Source organism: Cryptomeria japonica, chromosome 6, assembly GCF_030272615.1.
Source record: "Cryptomeria japonica chromosome 6, Sugi_1.0, whole genome shotgun sequence".
Lineage (NCBI taxonomy): Eukaryota > Viridiplantae > Streptophyta > Pinopsida > Cupressales > Cupressaceae > Cryptomeria > Cryptomeria japonica.
In genome coordinates this window covers 505183154-505200860 of record NC_081410.1, presented here as the reverse complement: position 1 = coordinate 505200860, position 17707 = coordinate 505183154, and the positions used below count along the sequence as shown (strand labels likewise).

General features: G+C 33.5%; 1 protein-coding gene across 1 annotated transcript in view; it reads right to left on the bottom strand.

The window, feature by feature from the left end:
- Positions 1 to 3481: 3481 nt before the first annotated feature.
- LOC131052830 (ATP phosphoribosyltransferase 2, chloroplastic) overlaps positions 3482 to 17707 on the bottom strand; it is a 116621-nt gene continuing 102395 nt past the window's right edge. The window contains exons 6-11 of the mRNA XM_057987454.2: positions 17623 to 17706; positions 5331 to 5432; positions 4980 to 5093; positions 4600 to 4680; positions 4368 to 4487; positions 3482 to 4208 (exon numbers count right to left, since the gene is read on the bottom strand). Of these exons, the coding sequence (XP_057843437.1) occupies positions 4113 to 4208; positions 4368 to 4487; positions 4600 to 4680; positions 4980 to 5093; positions 5331 to 5432; positions 17623 to 17706 (597 nt within the window). The 3' untranslated portion in view covers positions 3482 to 4112. The remainder of the gene's footprint in view (positions 4209 to 4367; positions 4488 to 4599; positions 4681 to 4979; positions 5094 to 5330; positions 5433 to 17622; position 17707) is intronic.

Here is a 17707-nt window from a genome sequence, read left to right as displayed (position 1 = left end):
ACCTTTTGAGAACACTTGTGTATTCCATCATACACTGGGCCATCTATGTGATAATGCGGTTCCACCTCTCAACCACTCCATTTTGATGTAAAATGTATTGTAACAAGTTGTCTTTTTGCATCATGTTTAGCATATAAATTGTTGAATTCATTTGAACACAATTATCTACCATTATCAAACCTAAAAAAATGGTAATGTAACAACTAGACCCTTTTTGGCTAATGAATGCTCCCTAACATGTTCAATATCAACCATTCTAAAAAGTCCATAATCTTCCACACTAAGTTTAGTAGTCCTCTTGTCAACTATTTAACATTTGCATTTGCCAAAAATTACATTTAGATGGGGGCACTATTTAACATTTGCATTTGCCAAAAATTACATTTAGATGGGGGCAGTACCTCATAACATGATTAATGGAAAGTAAATTAAGCTACATTCCAAGCACATAATACATATTGAGAAAAAATATTGTGCTCCCTTCAAAGGAAATCTACACATTCATTTTCATAAGCATGGTAATATTTTTAATGTGATTACCATCAATGTCCCCTTCCCTTTCCTGACTAGTTTGTAATATTTGTTCTCTAATGTCTTTAATTTTGAGTAAATGCTCTTGTAGATGCTTCCAATTTTTTGTTTTGGTCTTCCTTGTTTGGACTTTTGGAATCATTTCATCTATCATAGACAACTTAATCAACATTAATGCTTCTTTATTTCATTTATCATACTTATTCTAGTCTCTACTTGCAATCATTAGACTAGTATCTTATGACAATATCAATCAAGCTCCTATATTTGGAAATGGTCAACATGCATTGATTCATGTACTGTAGTTCTTATCAAATAATTGGTGGTTGCCTTATAGCATGATGTTGGGTAAAGAGACCATTCATATAAGTGAAAAATGCAAAATAAATAAAGAAAATAAAATTGAAACAAAGTAAAATTGTTGAAGAATAATTGTTCTTTCCTATCTCAATTTGCAATCCCAAAGTAAGAGCACTTATATACTAGCTCTAAACACCCGTAACAGCTATGTATCACTAAAAATCACTAAAAATGTGTTAATTTTAGATAGATTTGTCAAAAAAAAAAAACACCAAAACATAGAGATTTTGATAACTTTGCCTTGGATCTAATAAAAACCACCAAAACAAGTTGAATCTTCTAGATCAAATTTGGTCAACAATAAAAGTAGGAATAGCTTCAAACTAACATTTCATCCGTATTGCAAGCCAGTAAATAATTTTCACTTATTGATGGTCCAAACAAGTCATACAGGCTTAATTTCCAACATAATACATTCATATAGATTACATTGTATAGTCCTAAGTATCCCACATGCGACTGATCCATACACTTACACCCAAATCTTTCCTTAGTTGGATTTAGCAATTGATCCAAGATCAAGTTGATCCCTAGCACAGATTGATCCAAAACTCTTTTGGTAATTTGATGTGCTATGCTAGCAATCGATCTCTATCGACAACAATCCTTAGGTCTTCACGCTTTCATAATACTAAATCACAAAAATCGAGCACATGAAGTAAACCAACATAGCTAGAGATAGTTCTCCATATTGCACGGAAAAAAAAGAAACGAAAGCCTTCTCACATACAACTACAAACTAGCGAGTCAATCTTACTTTATGGGTGTGGGATAGACCAAGAAACAAACTAGCGAAATAAAACGTAAAGTAACCAAGAGTCAAAATGGCTTTATTAATGCCTATCTGAAACCTAATTGGCCATCATATTCTAACTTTTACTTTAACATCGAAACGCCTAGAAAGGATCTATGAAAGCTTAAAAACTGGAATGCTAGAATTAATTGCACGACTTCTAAGAGAGTACAAAGTAAATAACAACATACTACCATCTGGTACACATGATTTCAAATAATAATCACCAAGCGCAATAGTATCTACCTAACCATTAAGTGTCTGAATTGCTCTTTTTCAGTGCCAACCTTGTCATGAATAGTCACTTCTCCCATATTATAACAAATCTGATGTCATAACAACAAATCGTATTATATATCATTTCCACACCTGATGCTTATTCTGGCTAATGGTGACATCAGAGATCGATATGTTGTCACCTTGAAGACAGTTATTTGTCTATTTGTTTTAGAAAACCAGAATAACAGATTGGGGAGCTATTAATTAAGACCATGAGTAGGAGATTTATGACTTCAAAATGAAATGTGTGTTCTATTTGTAGGCGTGATTGAGATAGTTTCCATAGAGATAGGTGGGTTGACACATGCAAATGTCATCTTTGGTCACAGAAATTGTTTTCGTCTCATGCTTCCTACCCAGCAATAGATGTCTTGGATAACAACCTTTTTCTCAACTGTTTAGTAGTGGGGCCAAGATTGTGATGAAACTCATTTACCAAAGTTGATAAGCTTTCTTGCCATTGCAAGGAGATTGAAAACAATGAAAAGATTTATTATGCCAAATCCATGTAGACCTTTACAGGTAATGGCTTCAAGCAGTGCAAAATGTCATGAGTTTCAAGAATGCAGAAATCACGTTTAACATCTTAATTAACAGTCTCATTCATAGGTAGAAGAGATGGTCAATCTAACCTGCAAATGAAGGAACAATCAGAGATTCTTGGCTCCTTTAATATCACGTGAATCTTGCTAGTTTTATAGTATGTAGTTTATTTGCAAGGTTATTTATGCAGCAATACTAGATTCCTGGCCAAAGTATTTAATTTTAAATCTGTTTCGTAACATCACTAATAGTAAATTGGAGTTGTCAGCTTGAACTAATCGGAATCTGGATCCTCTTTGCATAGCAATATGTTAATACATATGAATCAAAAGAAAACTCCTAACTAGGCCTTCCTTTTGGGTACCTAGATTAGAGCTAACACAGTTGAGTGGAACTTAATTACCATTCAAACCAAAGCTCACACCATTCAAATAGAAAAGATTGCACACAATTCATGGTTAACTGGCACTTAACTGGATCAACCAATCATATGAATCCGATTCAAAACAAAAAATAAAGGTCATGGAAGTCATGAGGTGAATTTCAAAAGGAATAAAGGATTAAGAAATAGCAATCATGCTTGAAAAATTATATATACCAAAAGCTTTGTTAGCTTATTAACTTAGTGACATAATATAATTTTATTGGTATAGAATGCCCAAAAGAAACATCCCGAGAATGGTTTTCCTTTAAATGTGCTTTTATTTGGGTGAACTATAATAGCCAGAAGAGTAAATAGAGAAACACGCCGGAGAGAATAGCTCATCAAGAATTTCCTACCATATGAAATATTACATATACAAAAAAAAAAAACAAGTTGAAAGCTCATCTAAACACATTTATCGTTACAACTTCTGCAAATGTTTACATTGTGACTATTTAGTTTGCCAATGTCATTAGAAGCATTTTATTTTTATGATTTGCAGACAATCTCAAAAATTCATCTAAAACAAAGGGCTTTTGAAACGAAACACATGTCAAAATAACACAAGGTTACAATTTAATAATCTATTGAATCCCTCAACCGATAAATCTTTAAAATCTAATATGTTACATTTTTCAGGAGTCTAATCATCAAATGTACCAAATTTCCTTTTGTTGCATATTTTAATGATACAATAAGTCATTAATCATGATAGAAACAAGAAATAGGTACTGATTGGAACCGAATATGATGAGGACAGAATGAAGCTTCTAAATTCTGCCACTGTTGGCAGACTGGGCAAAATATTCCTGAAAATCTTGATTGATTAAGAGGAAGCACGCTAGACTCATATTAGGAACAACACAAAAAGCACTCTGTCTGCATAAAGCTAATTAATGACGAGTACAGAGTTCTGCAGAGGAGAACTTCAGTTCATTAGCTCTAATTTCTACCATCAACGAGGAGACACTGGAACTTGGACCTCTCAAAATAATGAGCCCAGTATAGAACGGTACATTTATAGATTGTTGAGCTTTTTTGTCTCAGGTAGCTTACATTGTCAAAATCTATACAACAGGAGAAAATTCAAAATCGCAAAGCAAATGGCAAAGACTGAGTATTTTCCTTCATATCCCACTATTAAACTGGTGCTGAAGAAAACCAGCGGATGCATGACAAAAGTTAAATGTTTAATTGATTCAGTAGCTTACGCCATCTCGGTGGTTCTTCATCAAAGATGTATGTTAACGGAGAAACAAGTACCCCACTTCCTCCTATCTGTAAGAAAATGATCACAATGCACTGATTAGCTAAACACAATAATCTATTACTTTCACAGGGAAAAAGCACGTGCAAAGAAGAGAATCCAAAATGCAATTTGTAAAAACTTTTTCCTCTCAAATATGCAATAAATAAAAAAAGTAAATAAGATCTTACCTCTCTCAGCTGGCAAACACATTCATAAAGTCGTTTTTTGGGTACACATATAACTATCGCATAATAATCAGGCTGAACTTTTCCATCTCTCTTGCAGAAGACAGGACTTATAGTTGGTCCCTGAATCAGCATATATCCATTAAATTTAATTTACTTCAAACAGGCTATAAATTAATCAAAGGATTCATTGAAATTCAACAGTGCAATCATCTGTACAAACTAAAGATTTCACCTGTAAACCAGGAAAATCAGTTTTCCTGAGTATACGTTCTGCCACTTCTTCTGCAGACTTCCCTCGCATGTTCGCAACGACCTAATATACAATGATTACAACTGAAATTAGCCAAAGCCTTATCTCAATTCTTTAGAGCATTTTGACAAAATATTGTATCATTTCTCTTAAATCCTTTGACAATATCATGCTTAATTAAACCTTCAACAAAACACTGATATTATGACTCCAGTCTCTAGTAAGAGATGTTCGCAGGATACTCAAAGACTGTATCCATTGGTATTTCCATCGTAAATTTCACTAATGCTGATAGGCTTTCCGTTTTCATTGTGACATTCAAAATCAATGAGGGATAAATTTGGGTACAACAGTGTCATTACCGTAAATTGACTGTCTGCTCTCAAATGTGCTTCCAACCTTTCCAGCATTTCATGCGTAGTCTCTAGCACATCTTTGCCCTGAAGTAAGGCTTTCTTACTTGCAACAAATACAGCCTGCAGCGTTATCCTAGTTAGAATGCAAGTATATCTTTTAAGTTTTAAACAAAAAATGAATGCAAACCAATTGCTAAATCAGAGTCATTTTCAAAAGCACAAATTGGTACAAATCTTCATAAAATATGAAGCTTCATATCAAGTTATTCTTTGTAACTTTATTGGCAATAATTTGAGTTCAACAATGAATAGTATAGCTATCTGATCCACATCATGGAGAAAAATAAATAGGCACACCTGACTTTCTACAACAATTCCACCCTTTATTTCCTTCAAATTGTTCTCACGCAAAGTCGTTCCACTGCTCACAAGGTCCAAAATTGCATCTGCAATACCCATCTGAAAAAGCAGATAATTGAATGCAATCAATGAAGAGAGGAAATATTCTGAAAGGATCTTCTTTGGTGGGTGAACATGCTAGTAATGCCTTAAATACCAAAAAAATTTACAATCACTCAAGCAAAAATAGTTGATATGTATTCCCTGTTGATTTTAGTTTTCTCTGGCAAACATAACCAGAATCCCAGATGCAATTAGAGACAGGTAGGAAGGATACAACCACATCAACAATTGACCAAAGGACTGCAGATCTTATGTAAATATGTCAGCCAATTATGCTTGAAAACAATGAAGTATCCATGTGACCAAAAAAATAGAAAGTCCGAATTTCTATAAATGTGAAAGGAACATTTCACATTATTAATGAAAAACAAAAGAATTGGTAAAGCAATAGTGCCTATTTAAATGAAAAAAATCCTAAATGTACATTCATAATGGGCTTGCACCTACCTGGATTGAAAAACCAGTTTAATGATTTGATAATTAGCAGTCTAATCATTAAAGGTTGGGATCGTGAAACTTGGATTGCACATATACGATGAAATGAATGACAAAAGAAGGAAGAGTCAAAGCAGAAATAAGTCAAGCATAAAAAAAGGCATAAATCAAAAGTGTATAGCATCGTAGAAGAGGATATTTGGGATTGAATCTTAAATGATGAATAAGTAGAGAGAAACTATCTGCTTAAAAAAATTCATTCAATGGGATCTGAAGGTCCTCCCCGAACAGTAGGAACCATGTAAAGAGAATTTCAACCGTATGGAAAAGGAAATATTATAGAACACGAGCAAGCATTTCATAATAAGATCTAGACAAGAGTTTAGATATCCAGAATGCAGGCCCCAAGATGCAAACAAGAATTAGAAATAGAAGTTAGGTGACTAAACATTCAGAAAGAGATCAAGACATTGCCCTGGAATTACTTCTAATGGTTAATGAATTTCAAGAAACAAAAACCCTAGTGAGACCTTTCAAGCTTTAGTGATGTCAGACCACATGTCTACAGCCTGAGCACATGCCAGAGTTTAATAACTATTAAACATAACTAATTCTGTTTTAATACTGAGACAGATACCTACCAAACAACGCAGTCAGCCAGTATGGTTCACAAAGAAACCTATGGATATTAAAAACAACTAGAGTATAAGTTTACACAACTTCTCCCTTGGCATCAAGCACAAGCTTAAAAATATAATGCCAAAGACTTTCCTTTGGTAACAAGAAGTGTGAAATGGGTTCAGTAAAGATCAACTATTATACATAAAAAATATCCAAGGTCAGGGTCCTCTGCTGCTCTCTAAAATAAGCGCCCACTTTTCAACAGTGCACCTTATTTCTAGAAAGCTTCATCACATTTTTGAGCCACAAACAAGGCTTTTGATTGTTCAGCTTCAATTTTCTCCAAAATACTTGACTGATCTATACAAATTAATAATCATCTCCTGCAAGCTTAGTGCCATTGTGCAACCTTCCCATTTTAAGCATCTCCATTTGTGTCTGTTAAAATTTTAAAATGGTGCCCACCATCCACTACCAATCGTTGTTCCCAGTTCAAATCTTTGTACTCCCACAAAAATGTTTTTCATAGAACATGAAGGTAACCATGTTTTGAAACAATATTCTTAGAGTTTTGGCTTATGTCTGTATATCCATTGCAAGGGCCACAATATCAGATGGGAAACATTCCTGCAGAGGAAGAGAGACTACTGATGTAATCAACTTGGTAATTAACCTTCTCTAGTATAATTTCCCAAGTCAAAGACCAGAAATGGTACTTTTGGAGGAGCAAAGAAAATTGCTGGGAAGAATCTGTAATTTTTTTTATAAATGTACATGCAACATTGGATGAAAATGTATGGCCAAGCCCCATAATGTCCCATGCCTCAAGAATGCAACATCTCTCATTTCCCTCATAAGTTCTTAGAAAGATTGACGTCCATAGACGCCAATAGCCAAGGAAGTCAAAATTCCTAGTGGTTACACTCTATAATAAATTAGATTAACAATAATCAGTGACCATCAAATTGCCACTAGACACCATGCCATCATACATAGGCTGTATATTGTACTCCTGAGAATTGAACTGTGAAAGACTATCCACTTGAAAATATTTAACATCTATGAGCTTAGGTCACAAAAAATCTTACACCTCTGCAAGCATATTAGTTTTCAACGTCATCAATCAAACAAGTCTGTTGCTTGGACAAATATTGAGTGGTGATGATCCAGCTGTTTTATTTGTTTGTCTGCATGCACATTATCTGCCTTTAAAGGTGTTTGTTACTCATCTCTTTGACCAGACACCTTCCTTGAATTATAGAGTACCCATTTCTAGGACGTATTTATATGATCCTCCAACTTAATCTCACGTGCCCAATATATGTATGGATAATGTTACTGTGCCTAGTGAAAATATTGTTGAATGTATCCCTAGTGAGGTACAAAGTATCTATTCAGTGGTAATTAGCAGAATCCATCACTAAGATTGTCATAAATAATGTAATAGTTGTCAAGTATATATGATAACCATAATGCTGTTTTAAAATTCTTATTGCTTTTGTCTGACAAATTATCCATCCTGAAAAGCATTCCAGTTGAAATAATACAAATCCTTTATTCCATTCTATTATGCCGCACCTTTGTTTCTCATGTTTCTGGTCTGATTTTTTGCTCAACTTGCCTAATGTATTGTCACTACCCATGTTTCTAGTCTGATTTTTGGCTCAGCTCTTGCCTAATGTATCGTCACTACCCAAATTTTTTATAACAAACTTCTAGATTCTTCAACTCAAGCACATAGACATTCCAACAAACAGTTGATGGAACATTGTAGTATTCAATATTTCCGAATTAAAGATCAAGAATATATGCACTATAAATATTAAATAATTATTATGGGCAATTTCACAAACAACTTGTCATGCATTGAACTTCGTTGGGATATTTTGTCAAATAGTTGGCAACTTCAAGAGACCAGCTGATAAATTTACAATAAATATTGATATTACTAAATATAAAATCAGAAATACATGTAATTCTGAAAACTTACTTTCTGACCTCAATGTGAAGCTAAGTCTGCAAATGATGTTCTGAGTGTAACCCCACCATGAATTCTGGAACCGCAGAAGTATTCAGTTATTATTATGGAAATCTGAACAACACTATGAAGAATGCAGTTTTGTCCTTCGAAACCCGTGTTGCAACAATCTCAACAATTTAAAACCTTTCCAAAATAGTAGCAACCCACATATCAAGCACCAAAGATTACCCATAGCTGAGCTACCAGTACTGTAGGTGCTGAAAACTCAAATGGGAGGCAACACCCTTCTCCTTATGCACTTCTCCCCTTCTAAATCCATCTTTGGCATGTCAAGACTCCTTAAAGCTAGCAGCAAGGGCTACAGCTGGAGTAAGGACCTTGAAAATACCCCTCAACCTAGGTGACTCCTTTATTTTTTTTACTCCACTTCCCCTTAAATATCTTCCAACCATTCTATAAGTTCCAATGCCGCTCTATAGAAGCTGCGGCTGGCAGAAATATACTCCAAACTTCTCACAAATAATATTCAATGCAATATTTCTTCATTATGACGTCCTTATTCAAGTAGCGGCCAGAATAGGAGTGTAGGCATTTAATATAAAATGACCAATACAATTTATCATCTGCAAACTTTTTGAACTTGTAAAGGTTTGACAATCTAGCTCAAAATTTCCATAAATATTTTAACCAAACACAGCAGAATCAAATGGCACAAACATTCAGCACAACAATGAACTCCATAAGAATCCACTTGATCAACTCGATGGGTTTTTGTTCACAAAATTGATGGCCAAAAGGGTTTTTGTACATTGGCTAAATATTGGATCTAGTTCAATCTCCCAAATAATCAAGGGTTTGATAAATCGTGCAAAATGAGTTTTCTCCCCTCAAAAACCCCACTTTACAAGCACTTTTTGGAATAATAAAATATTATCATTTGTCCTCTTACTTTCCCTCCAAAAAGTGACTTTAGACTCCTTTTAAATAATTAAGTATAAGTTGTTTTTTAATTTTTACTTTTTCAACAACTTATCATTTAACTATTTAAATATTTTCCCCACATCCTCCATACAAAATTATGGAAAATATTAAAATGGACCAAATATAAACTCTGACCACGCTAAAGCATTCTTGAACTTTCAAGATGTCGAACTTTATGAAAATTGGTTATTTCCAAAAATAACAAACTTCTCCAAGAAGTGTGGAGAGCTCCCAAAATGATGAAATTGCATCTAGAAAGTACCATTGGATTCATCTTTATTTTTTGAGCTCATTATCATTATCAGAATTCTTTTCTGATAAAGTTGGCATTCTCCAAGAATTTATGAACTTTCCAGGAATGTTGGAATGGACAGAAAAAAGGGCAAGTGGATATCAAAACCACACTTTCCTCTATCTTGCTTCAATGTCATTCAAATGCACTATTCAAACTATTGAAAGGCTTGAGGCGAAATTTTTCTTGTCATTGTTATGTATCTACTCTATTATTCCGTTCTATATTAAACCAAGAACCACCGGACTTTTAAGACTCAGATTTTCCATTTTGGTAAGCACTTCTATATTTACACTTTACACACTTCTAAGGAAAAGAAAAAAGATCTGCTTTGTCTGTGTCCAAGTCTCAATAACATCTGTGTAGCCTGTTTATACTACTTGGGTTTATTTACCAGCTAGGTAGCAGACAATTTATGTGCACCAGTGTCAAACTGATTACTCTGTCAAGTTTCACAGCAGGTAAATATGTCTTAATTAATGTCATATGGCTCTTCTCAAGCCAGGAGGCTGTTCACAAGCATTATATCCAAACTGTTATTCTTCCAGACTGTTGCTCTCTCTGGCTTGGTTTCCAAATTCCATAAACATCTCAAGAAAAATATATTGGAAATTTTGTGTGCTATTCACTTTCAGAGTTCCTAGTTTAATATTGCTGCACAACCTTCTGAGCTATGCAAAAGAGGACTTAAGTTGCTGCTCATCACCTCAGTTGCTGCACAATGTTAGTATTTAAATTTGTCTCTTGTGAGAAAACACAAAGTCGAACATATGGTATTATTGTTCTTCAAATTGAAGGAGAAAGCTCCTTGACCTAACTAAAACTAAAACTAAAACTAACCCTAAACTAATACTGTAGATAGAACTTACAAGCATGCACGCTACAAGATCTCAGTGAGGGGTTTTTGCATAAATGTAAATTACTGAATAAATATGTTTTTGCCCTTGATGCATGTGCTGGACAGTTAACAGTCAAGCCTCGCGATGAGATTTTCAGATATAAAGGAAATAAAATTACACAAACATAAACATATAGACACAACATATTATTGACTAAAATAGAGACTAGTATTTCATTTCAAAAAAAGATTTTAAGGGAAAACAAACAAATGCTTACAAATTGGCTAAAACAAGAACTAGTACATCTACATCAATAGGAAATAATTAAATGATTTGAAAATCACACGATTTCTTGAAATAGACAACTAAATGACATTCAAAGCTACAATTTAGAAAGAAAGATCTTGCAGATACAAAGATTGAGAAAATGCAATCTTCCTTCAATTTCTTTAAGAAACTATAACTAGCACTTGCACCAAAAGGGAGTCCAAGGGTTACACCGATAGATAAGTATATGCAAATTAACATGTCAAGGAGGTATATTATTTAGTGTCTATATAATTTTGCAATAAAATCGATTCTACTATCAAATTTTTTGTCAAATATTGCTATCATTGTTTCACAATTCTCCAAGTCTTGTTTTATAATTTTTTTGTCAGGAACCTTAACAATTATTTGTCATTGAAATGAGGAGATTTTTGTTCAAATATCAACTACTCAATCAAAGCAATGACAAGGCTTAAAATAAGTTTTTAATTTTAACTAGTAAAGGCTTTGTCTTGCAAAGTTAAAAAAGGTCGACAATTTTTGAGTTAAGGGAAGTAGACCAGCTTGGCTTATAGAGGATTCACATAAGAAACACACTTTTCTAAACTTCAACTTGGATGGACACAAGACAATGAGAATAAATACTCTATATAAAAACATCAAAAGTGCCATAAGCAAGAGGCAATGTAACGATATAAAAACTAAATTTAAAAAATTGAATTTTCAAATGATATTGATGTTTGCAATTCAATATTGGTCTATGGGACTTAAGTATATGACTCAAAGATAACAATTATCAAGAGCACATAGGAAGCGAAATTGTTTGTCTTGACAAAAGAAAGAAATTGAAAAATAGAAGTACAACCACGTCCAATTGACGCATTCACTAAATAGCAATAAAATATGTTATCATAGCCAAATGTGTCAGACGAACTAGTCTTCTTGGGGAAAGAGAGAAGAATACATCTCCAACTTGACTCTCAACTATTGGTAAAGCTCTTGTCCCTAAGTGACTATTAAGGATGCAATTTTTGAGAATGATTGCACTATTAGAGACATGAGTAGTGATCATCGATACCATTAATTTTTTTATTTGATTCTAAAACAATGTTGTTTTTATATATTAAATGAAAGCACTAGTTCTGTGTTTTTATCTATGGTTGTTTTTAGTTGGGTTAAAAAGAAGTCATGGAGGTAGATTCAAACATAGGCAAAGAAGTTGTCAAGGTTTGGTCAATAGTGAAATCCATTGTGCTTGGTCCTTAGTCAATCCTTTCTTGTATGCCATGCTTTAAAATAGGTATTTCCAAGCTCAATAGTGCTTTGTATGATTAACATGAGTCAACATAGCATCATTTTGATATTTCCCAAAATTTCAAGCACTTTAGCACAAGACATGTGTCCAACTATCCCTTTCTATGACACCCCATTAACAATAAATTGACTCTCATAAGAGAATTTTCAATGTTGACATATTAATTCCTTAAAACATTAGCATTTAATTTGAAATTAAATTTTATACTTGTACTACCAATATAAATTGAAAACTAATAACACGACTGATAAACCCTCATGGAGGTCATTATTTTGTAGAGTTGTGATAGCTTTCAATCAACTTAGTAAAGTATCAACAAAGTATCAAAGTCGAGATACCAAAAAAGTAAAATATCAACAAATTTACCAAGAACTACAATTATTTTAACACTACAATGAAGAGCATGCAAATAAATTAATTTCAAAATTTAATGAAATTTACACTTCAAAATCAGTTGACACCAGCTAGATGACAAGATGTAAACATACTTAAGTTGCTAAGTAAAAATATTCTATTTATAGCAACCTATAGATTTGTCTTACTTCACTTTTATCTATGAACTCGCAAGTGGATGAGTTCTACATTGGCCCATAGGGGGACACTGCATTAGACAATTAATTCTTGAGATTTAAGAACACTTTTTGACAAGAATGCTTTTATTTCCTTTGTTATGGTTTATTTGTTTAAAAAATATGTTGGTGTTAGAATTAGTAATTTGCATTTAAATTGGAATTGGTATTTTTTATACCAACATAGGGAGCAATGGAGTGATTTTTTATCAAATGTTGTTTTTTAGTAGTTTGGCAATATTGGCATTGTGTGGTACCTTTGTTGTGTACACTGCAACCAATCATATCACCCATATAACTTTACTCAAACATGAGTAATCATTTTGTGTTTTTTTTATGAGTGTTAAGTTTGTATTAAATTAAACGATAGTAAAAATCTTTAAATAGGGCAATACCTAAGTAATGGTTATAAAGATTAATGGACCAAGTTTTAATGTTAGTATTAGGGTTTTGTTCGTGTTGGACTAAGTAATGGTTATAATTTGGTGGTTTGAGTGTTATGTCCATATGGAAATATGGGCATGACACAGTCCAAAAATATTTTGAAGGCATGCCAACTAAGAACTACACATTTATAGTTTTTAGGAGTTATTCTATACAATGCTTGAGCAATAAGACTATAAATGTGTATAAAGTATAAACTATTTGCCAATAACTTTAGTTGCTATTATTCATTCAAAAACTTCATGAATGTGATAATTTAAAATATTTTTTATGATCTTATAAGAAATAATGAAATTTAAAGATATCTTAGTTTATTAATATTAATAATATTCAATAATGACACAAAATTTGAACCATTAAAATAACTAATTTATAATGCTCTTTTTAATGGATGTATTTTTTGATTTTCACATTAAAATTATGAGGGTAATTGTTTTTTTTTTTTTGTGCTTTCTTGGTGAAAATCTCAAAGTTAGTGTAATTTTTATTTAGACCATTTCTTTAATTCATCAAGTAGAAGTGATATTATTAAGATATGTATGTGCTATCCCTCAAAGATTGTATCTTCCATATGTCCTATTTCTTGAACTTTGCTTTAAGGTTGCTACGTTTTCATTCTTTGTATGTCTTTTATATATAAACATGTGTCTTTTTTACAAGTTCAATTGTATGTGTGATACCAATCTCAATTTATTATTTGTTCTACATGACAAATTTTTTTACGCCTCCCACTACACCCTATAGGAGGTGAATGGTTTGAATGAGAGTTAGTGTTGGATTAACTTCTAGAGTTTCCTACAATTATTTGGTCCTTTATTCTCAATTATAGAAACCATGATTCAAATTATTTGATTCCTAGTTTCATTAACTTGTAAACAAATAAAAAGAAACTTAAGAAACTTAAGATCATGTAGTGTCCCTTGAAAAACATATTTGATCATAAATCTAGGACCCTTGTAATGTGATTGTACTTTTCCCCTCATCGTTCAAATATGCTATTACATTTTTTCATGTTCCAATTCCATATTATTAATCATTGTCATATGCCATTGTGATTTATTCAAATGAGTCATTCTTAATTGTAATGTGACAATCGATTAGAGATATGCATTGTTAATTTATGTGTGACATAAGACATGATAGTGAATGGACTTACCTATGATGACCCAGCTAAAGGAAACTCCATCCCTATAATTTTTTCTATTTATATACAAATTTCATGTAGGCACCATGAATGGTCCCACACATCAAATCAAATTGTTGTAGAATTTGGCTTTATATAGCCTTCTAACCAGCTAAATACCCAAAACATCCATGGTTTTGGCATAAAGACCACTACTTGCTCTTCTCTCTCCTTTGTTGTGGGTTTCTATGAAAATTCATTTGGGTATCGTCTACAATACTAATGCTACCATTGGAACGAGAACTGATGAAATTTTTGAAGGGCAAGATCGAGCCTTCTTCTGTTGGAAATTGACTGCATATATTGGAACAAAAACACCAATTCCAACACGTGTCCACATAGCCAGTGTCATCTTCAACTTTCGATGTTTCATTCTATCTAGATTATATATGTGCTCTGCATATAGATTGTATGGGAATGAAATACTAAAAGAGACAATTTGGTTCTATTACAATGCACATTGTTCTCTGAAATTGAAACAAGCATGCACATCTTGACAACTCCATGATTGTGACATAAAATGGAAAAGGGTCTCATTTGTCTAGATTAACACAAACTGCAATTATTTTTCTTACATCATTATTGGAACAATCAGCAAACTGTTTGAGGGATTATTACATTATTATTAGATTCAAAAGAAGTTATACCACTAAGCGCAAGTGGTAGTTTTGGATACTTTGACAAAAGTTGTTATGGTGCAACTTGCACCGCCATCTCTTAGAGGCAATGACTTCTTCCAACAATACCCTAATCCGTTCATATTGGCATGGATAACTACTGTGCAAAAACAATCCTCCAAGCATGCCTGTTGGCACGCAGCTTCACTAACACGATTCGCACTAAACAAAGTTTTCAATGATTTTATGACCGTGGAAGACAACAATGATATGACAGGGGTGGAAACATTGATTGCAAAAGTTTTGCTAGATAGGCACATTGAGCGAAATATATATGAGTTTGTCAATTCTCCTGAGAGGAGAGGGAGGACTGCTTAAGAGAATAAGGATATGACGGCCCTGCACAATGCATTTGAAGTAGGGATTGATAAAATTAATGATGTGAGGACTCGCTCCACGCCTCCTTCCACCTTGTATATGCCCAACTATTTCTTTACCTCCAAAAACTTGCCCAGATTCACTGTTCGTTTGGCTGCTCCATCGAAAGTATAGACCCGATTCTTCCCCTAGTGCGACACTCCTCCATACTTGTGCAAAAGTGTATGTTCAATCACATCAATTACATGCCCATTCCACCATGGCCTTCACGACTCTTGATAACGGAAGTACACAAATTCACGTTGTCTTCCTTATGGGACAAATAATCAGTGGACTTCTTAAAATATCGAAATCCCACTCCCACATACGAACTAAAGGTGCACAATGCACTTGGATCCATGTTGCGAAGCTGCTTCAAGTCTCTAATGGCTTCTCAACAGAGGGATTGCAATGGAAGTATGATGATAGAAGTTGCCCTTCAGTTCTATGTCCCAAATGCAAATAGTATCATTGCTTTTTAATTCCTTTGCCTTCCATGGGCATAGATCGTTCTCCTTATTGCGGGCATCGGTCTGGCAACCCGAAGAACTCTGCAAAAGGTGATTATAACCCACCATAGGAAAGCCTTTGAAAGTTTGCCTGTCGTTCAGATATCGATGCCCTGTCTTAATGTTGTGCTCAACCCGCGTCTTGACTAACTTGCAGAGATTACTCAGCGTCTCCAATGCTCTTTAATAAACACTCCTACAATTCTCTTTATTCGGCTACCCTTTCTTGATCTGATCGGATAGAATTTACAGATTTGATTTAAAATTCGATTTGATCTCAAATTAATTGCAAAGTTGCATGGATACGGATACAGATACGACCATTTTTTAAGACCCTAAATATGGATACAACTAAATACGTCATTCATAAAAAACATATACACATATATTTAAAACAATTTTCTAAGTTATTTGAGGAAATTTTCATTACTTCAAAAGCAATATAGACACATAATTGCTACATAAATAATTATAAGTTGATTTAACATTTTACAATATGCAAAAATAGTAGAGTTGCATTGGAAGATAACCCCAAAAATGGGTCACTGAAATAGAAAAACATTTCATTTGTCTATCTCATTTGGTGTAGGTTTTGTTTAAAAATGCATGAATGAAGTTTTTTAAAATTAAATTTAGGAAGATTTACGTCAAATTTTTTAAAAATCAAATCACATAGTATCTATCATGGTTGGAAATCAAGGTTTTTTGGGCACACGTGGGGGTACAGTATTCGACATGTATCCGGGCTGTATTGGATACGAGGATAAGCGTGCCCAGGGTGGGGCAAAATAGTTTCCGGCTACTCTGAATAATTGAAATCCGATTTGATCTCAAATTAAATGAACCTGATTTGATTTGATTTGACACAATTTCTTGTGCCTGGAAAATTTGGCAGGCAATAGAAAACCAGTAAACAACCCCAGTTTAACAGCGACTTAAAAATGGTTCCCGGCATGAGACAAGTTTCAACTAAAACCTCACAATATATAGCCTATCGGCTAAATATACAATCTCTTGTACTAAACATCAGTTTTTGTAGCATAAGTCCAACTTCAACCATCATTGAGAATTTATGTGCTCAAAGCAATTATTTATAGGTTTAAATAAAGTGTTTTTTGGGATTCAAAAATAATAATAATAAATCTCAAAAGTACTGCTTTATATCAATCCCATCCCTTATCTGCAAAAAAAATGGAAAGAAAACTACTTAAAGGCAAACTAATTCTAAAACAGCTAATTAAATATAATATCCCTAATATAGGCTCATATCCTTCGCCTGAAAATAGCCATTGCTGGATTTGTCAACAGCCCAATGCAGCTGTACTAAAAATAGAAATTTGCACATAAGCGATCTTCATGATTTGAAACAATCTTTTGCCCTAACACTTGGTGAATCTTCCATATCTTTTGAATGTTGTCAAGGAATTTTCCATGGGTGGGATTTCACCTTGTAGTGGAAATCTTGAGCGCATTTTCATGTCAGTTACAACCACCAATGTAACTTCCCCGTATAATAATAAGTACAAGCTTGGTGTATGTGCCACACAGTTCTTTAAATATCTGTGCATTCATTCTTCTAACATCTCCATCATTGGAAATAAATAACTAAAAATAAATTATTGTCTAGTTGTGTAAGAGAAGAAACATAAGCAATTAAAATATTCACTAATTAAAACAATCATAACACCACTGAAGTTGAAAAAACAAGATTTATTACCGCAGGAGCAGCTTCCAGTGCTCCATCAGCTGTGGAGAATTTGACATACTTTAAACCCTTCTCCTTTGCAAATTTTGGACCTAGC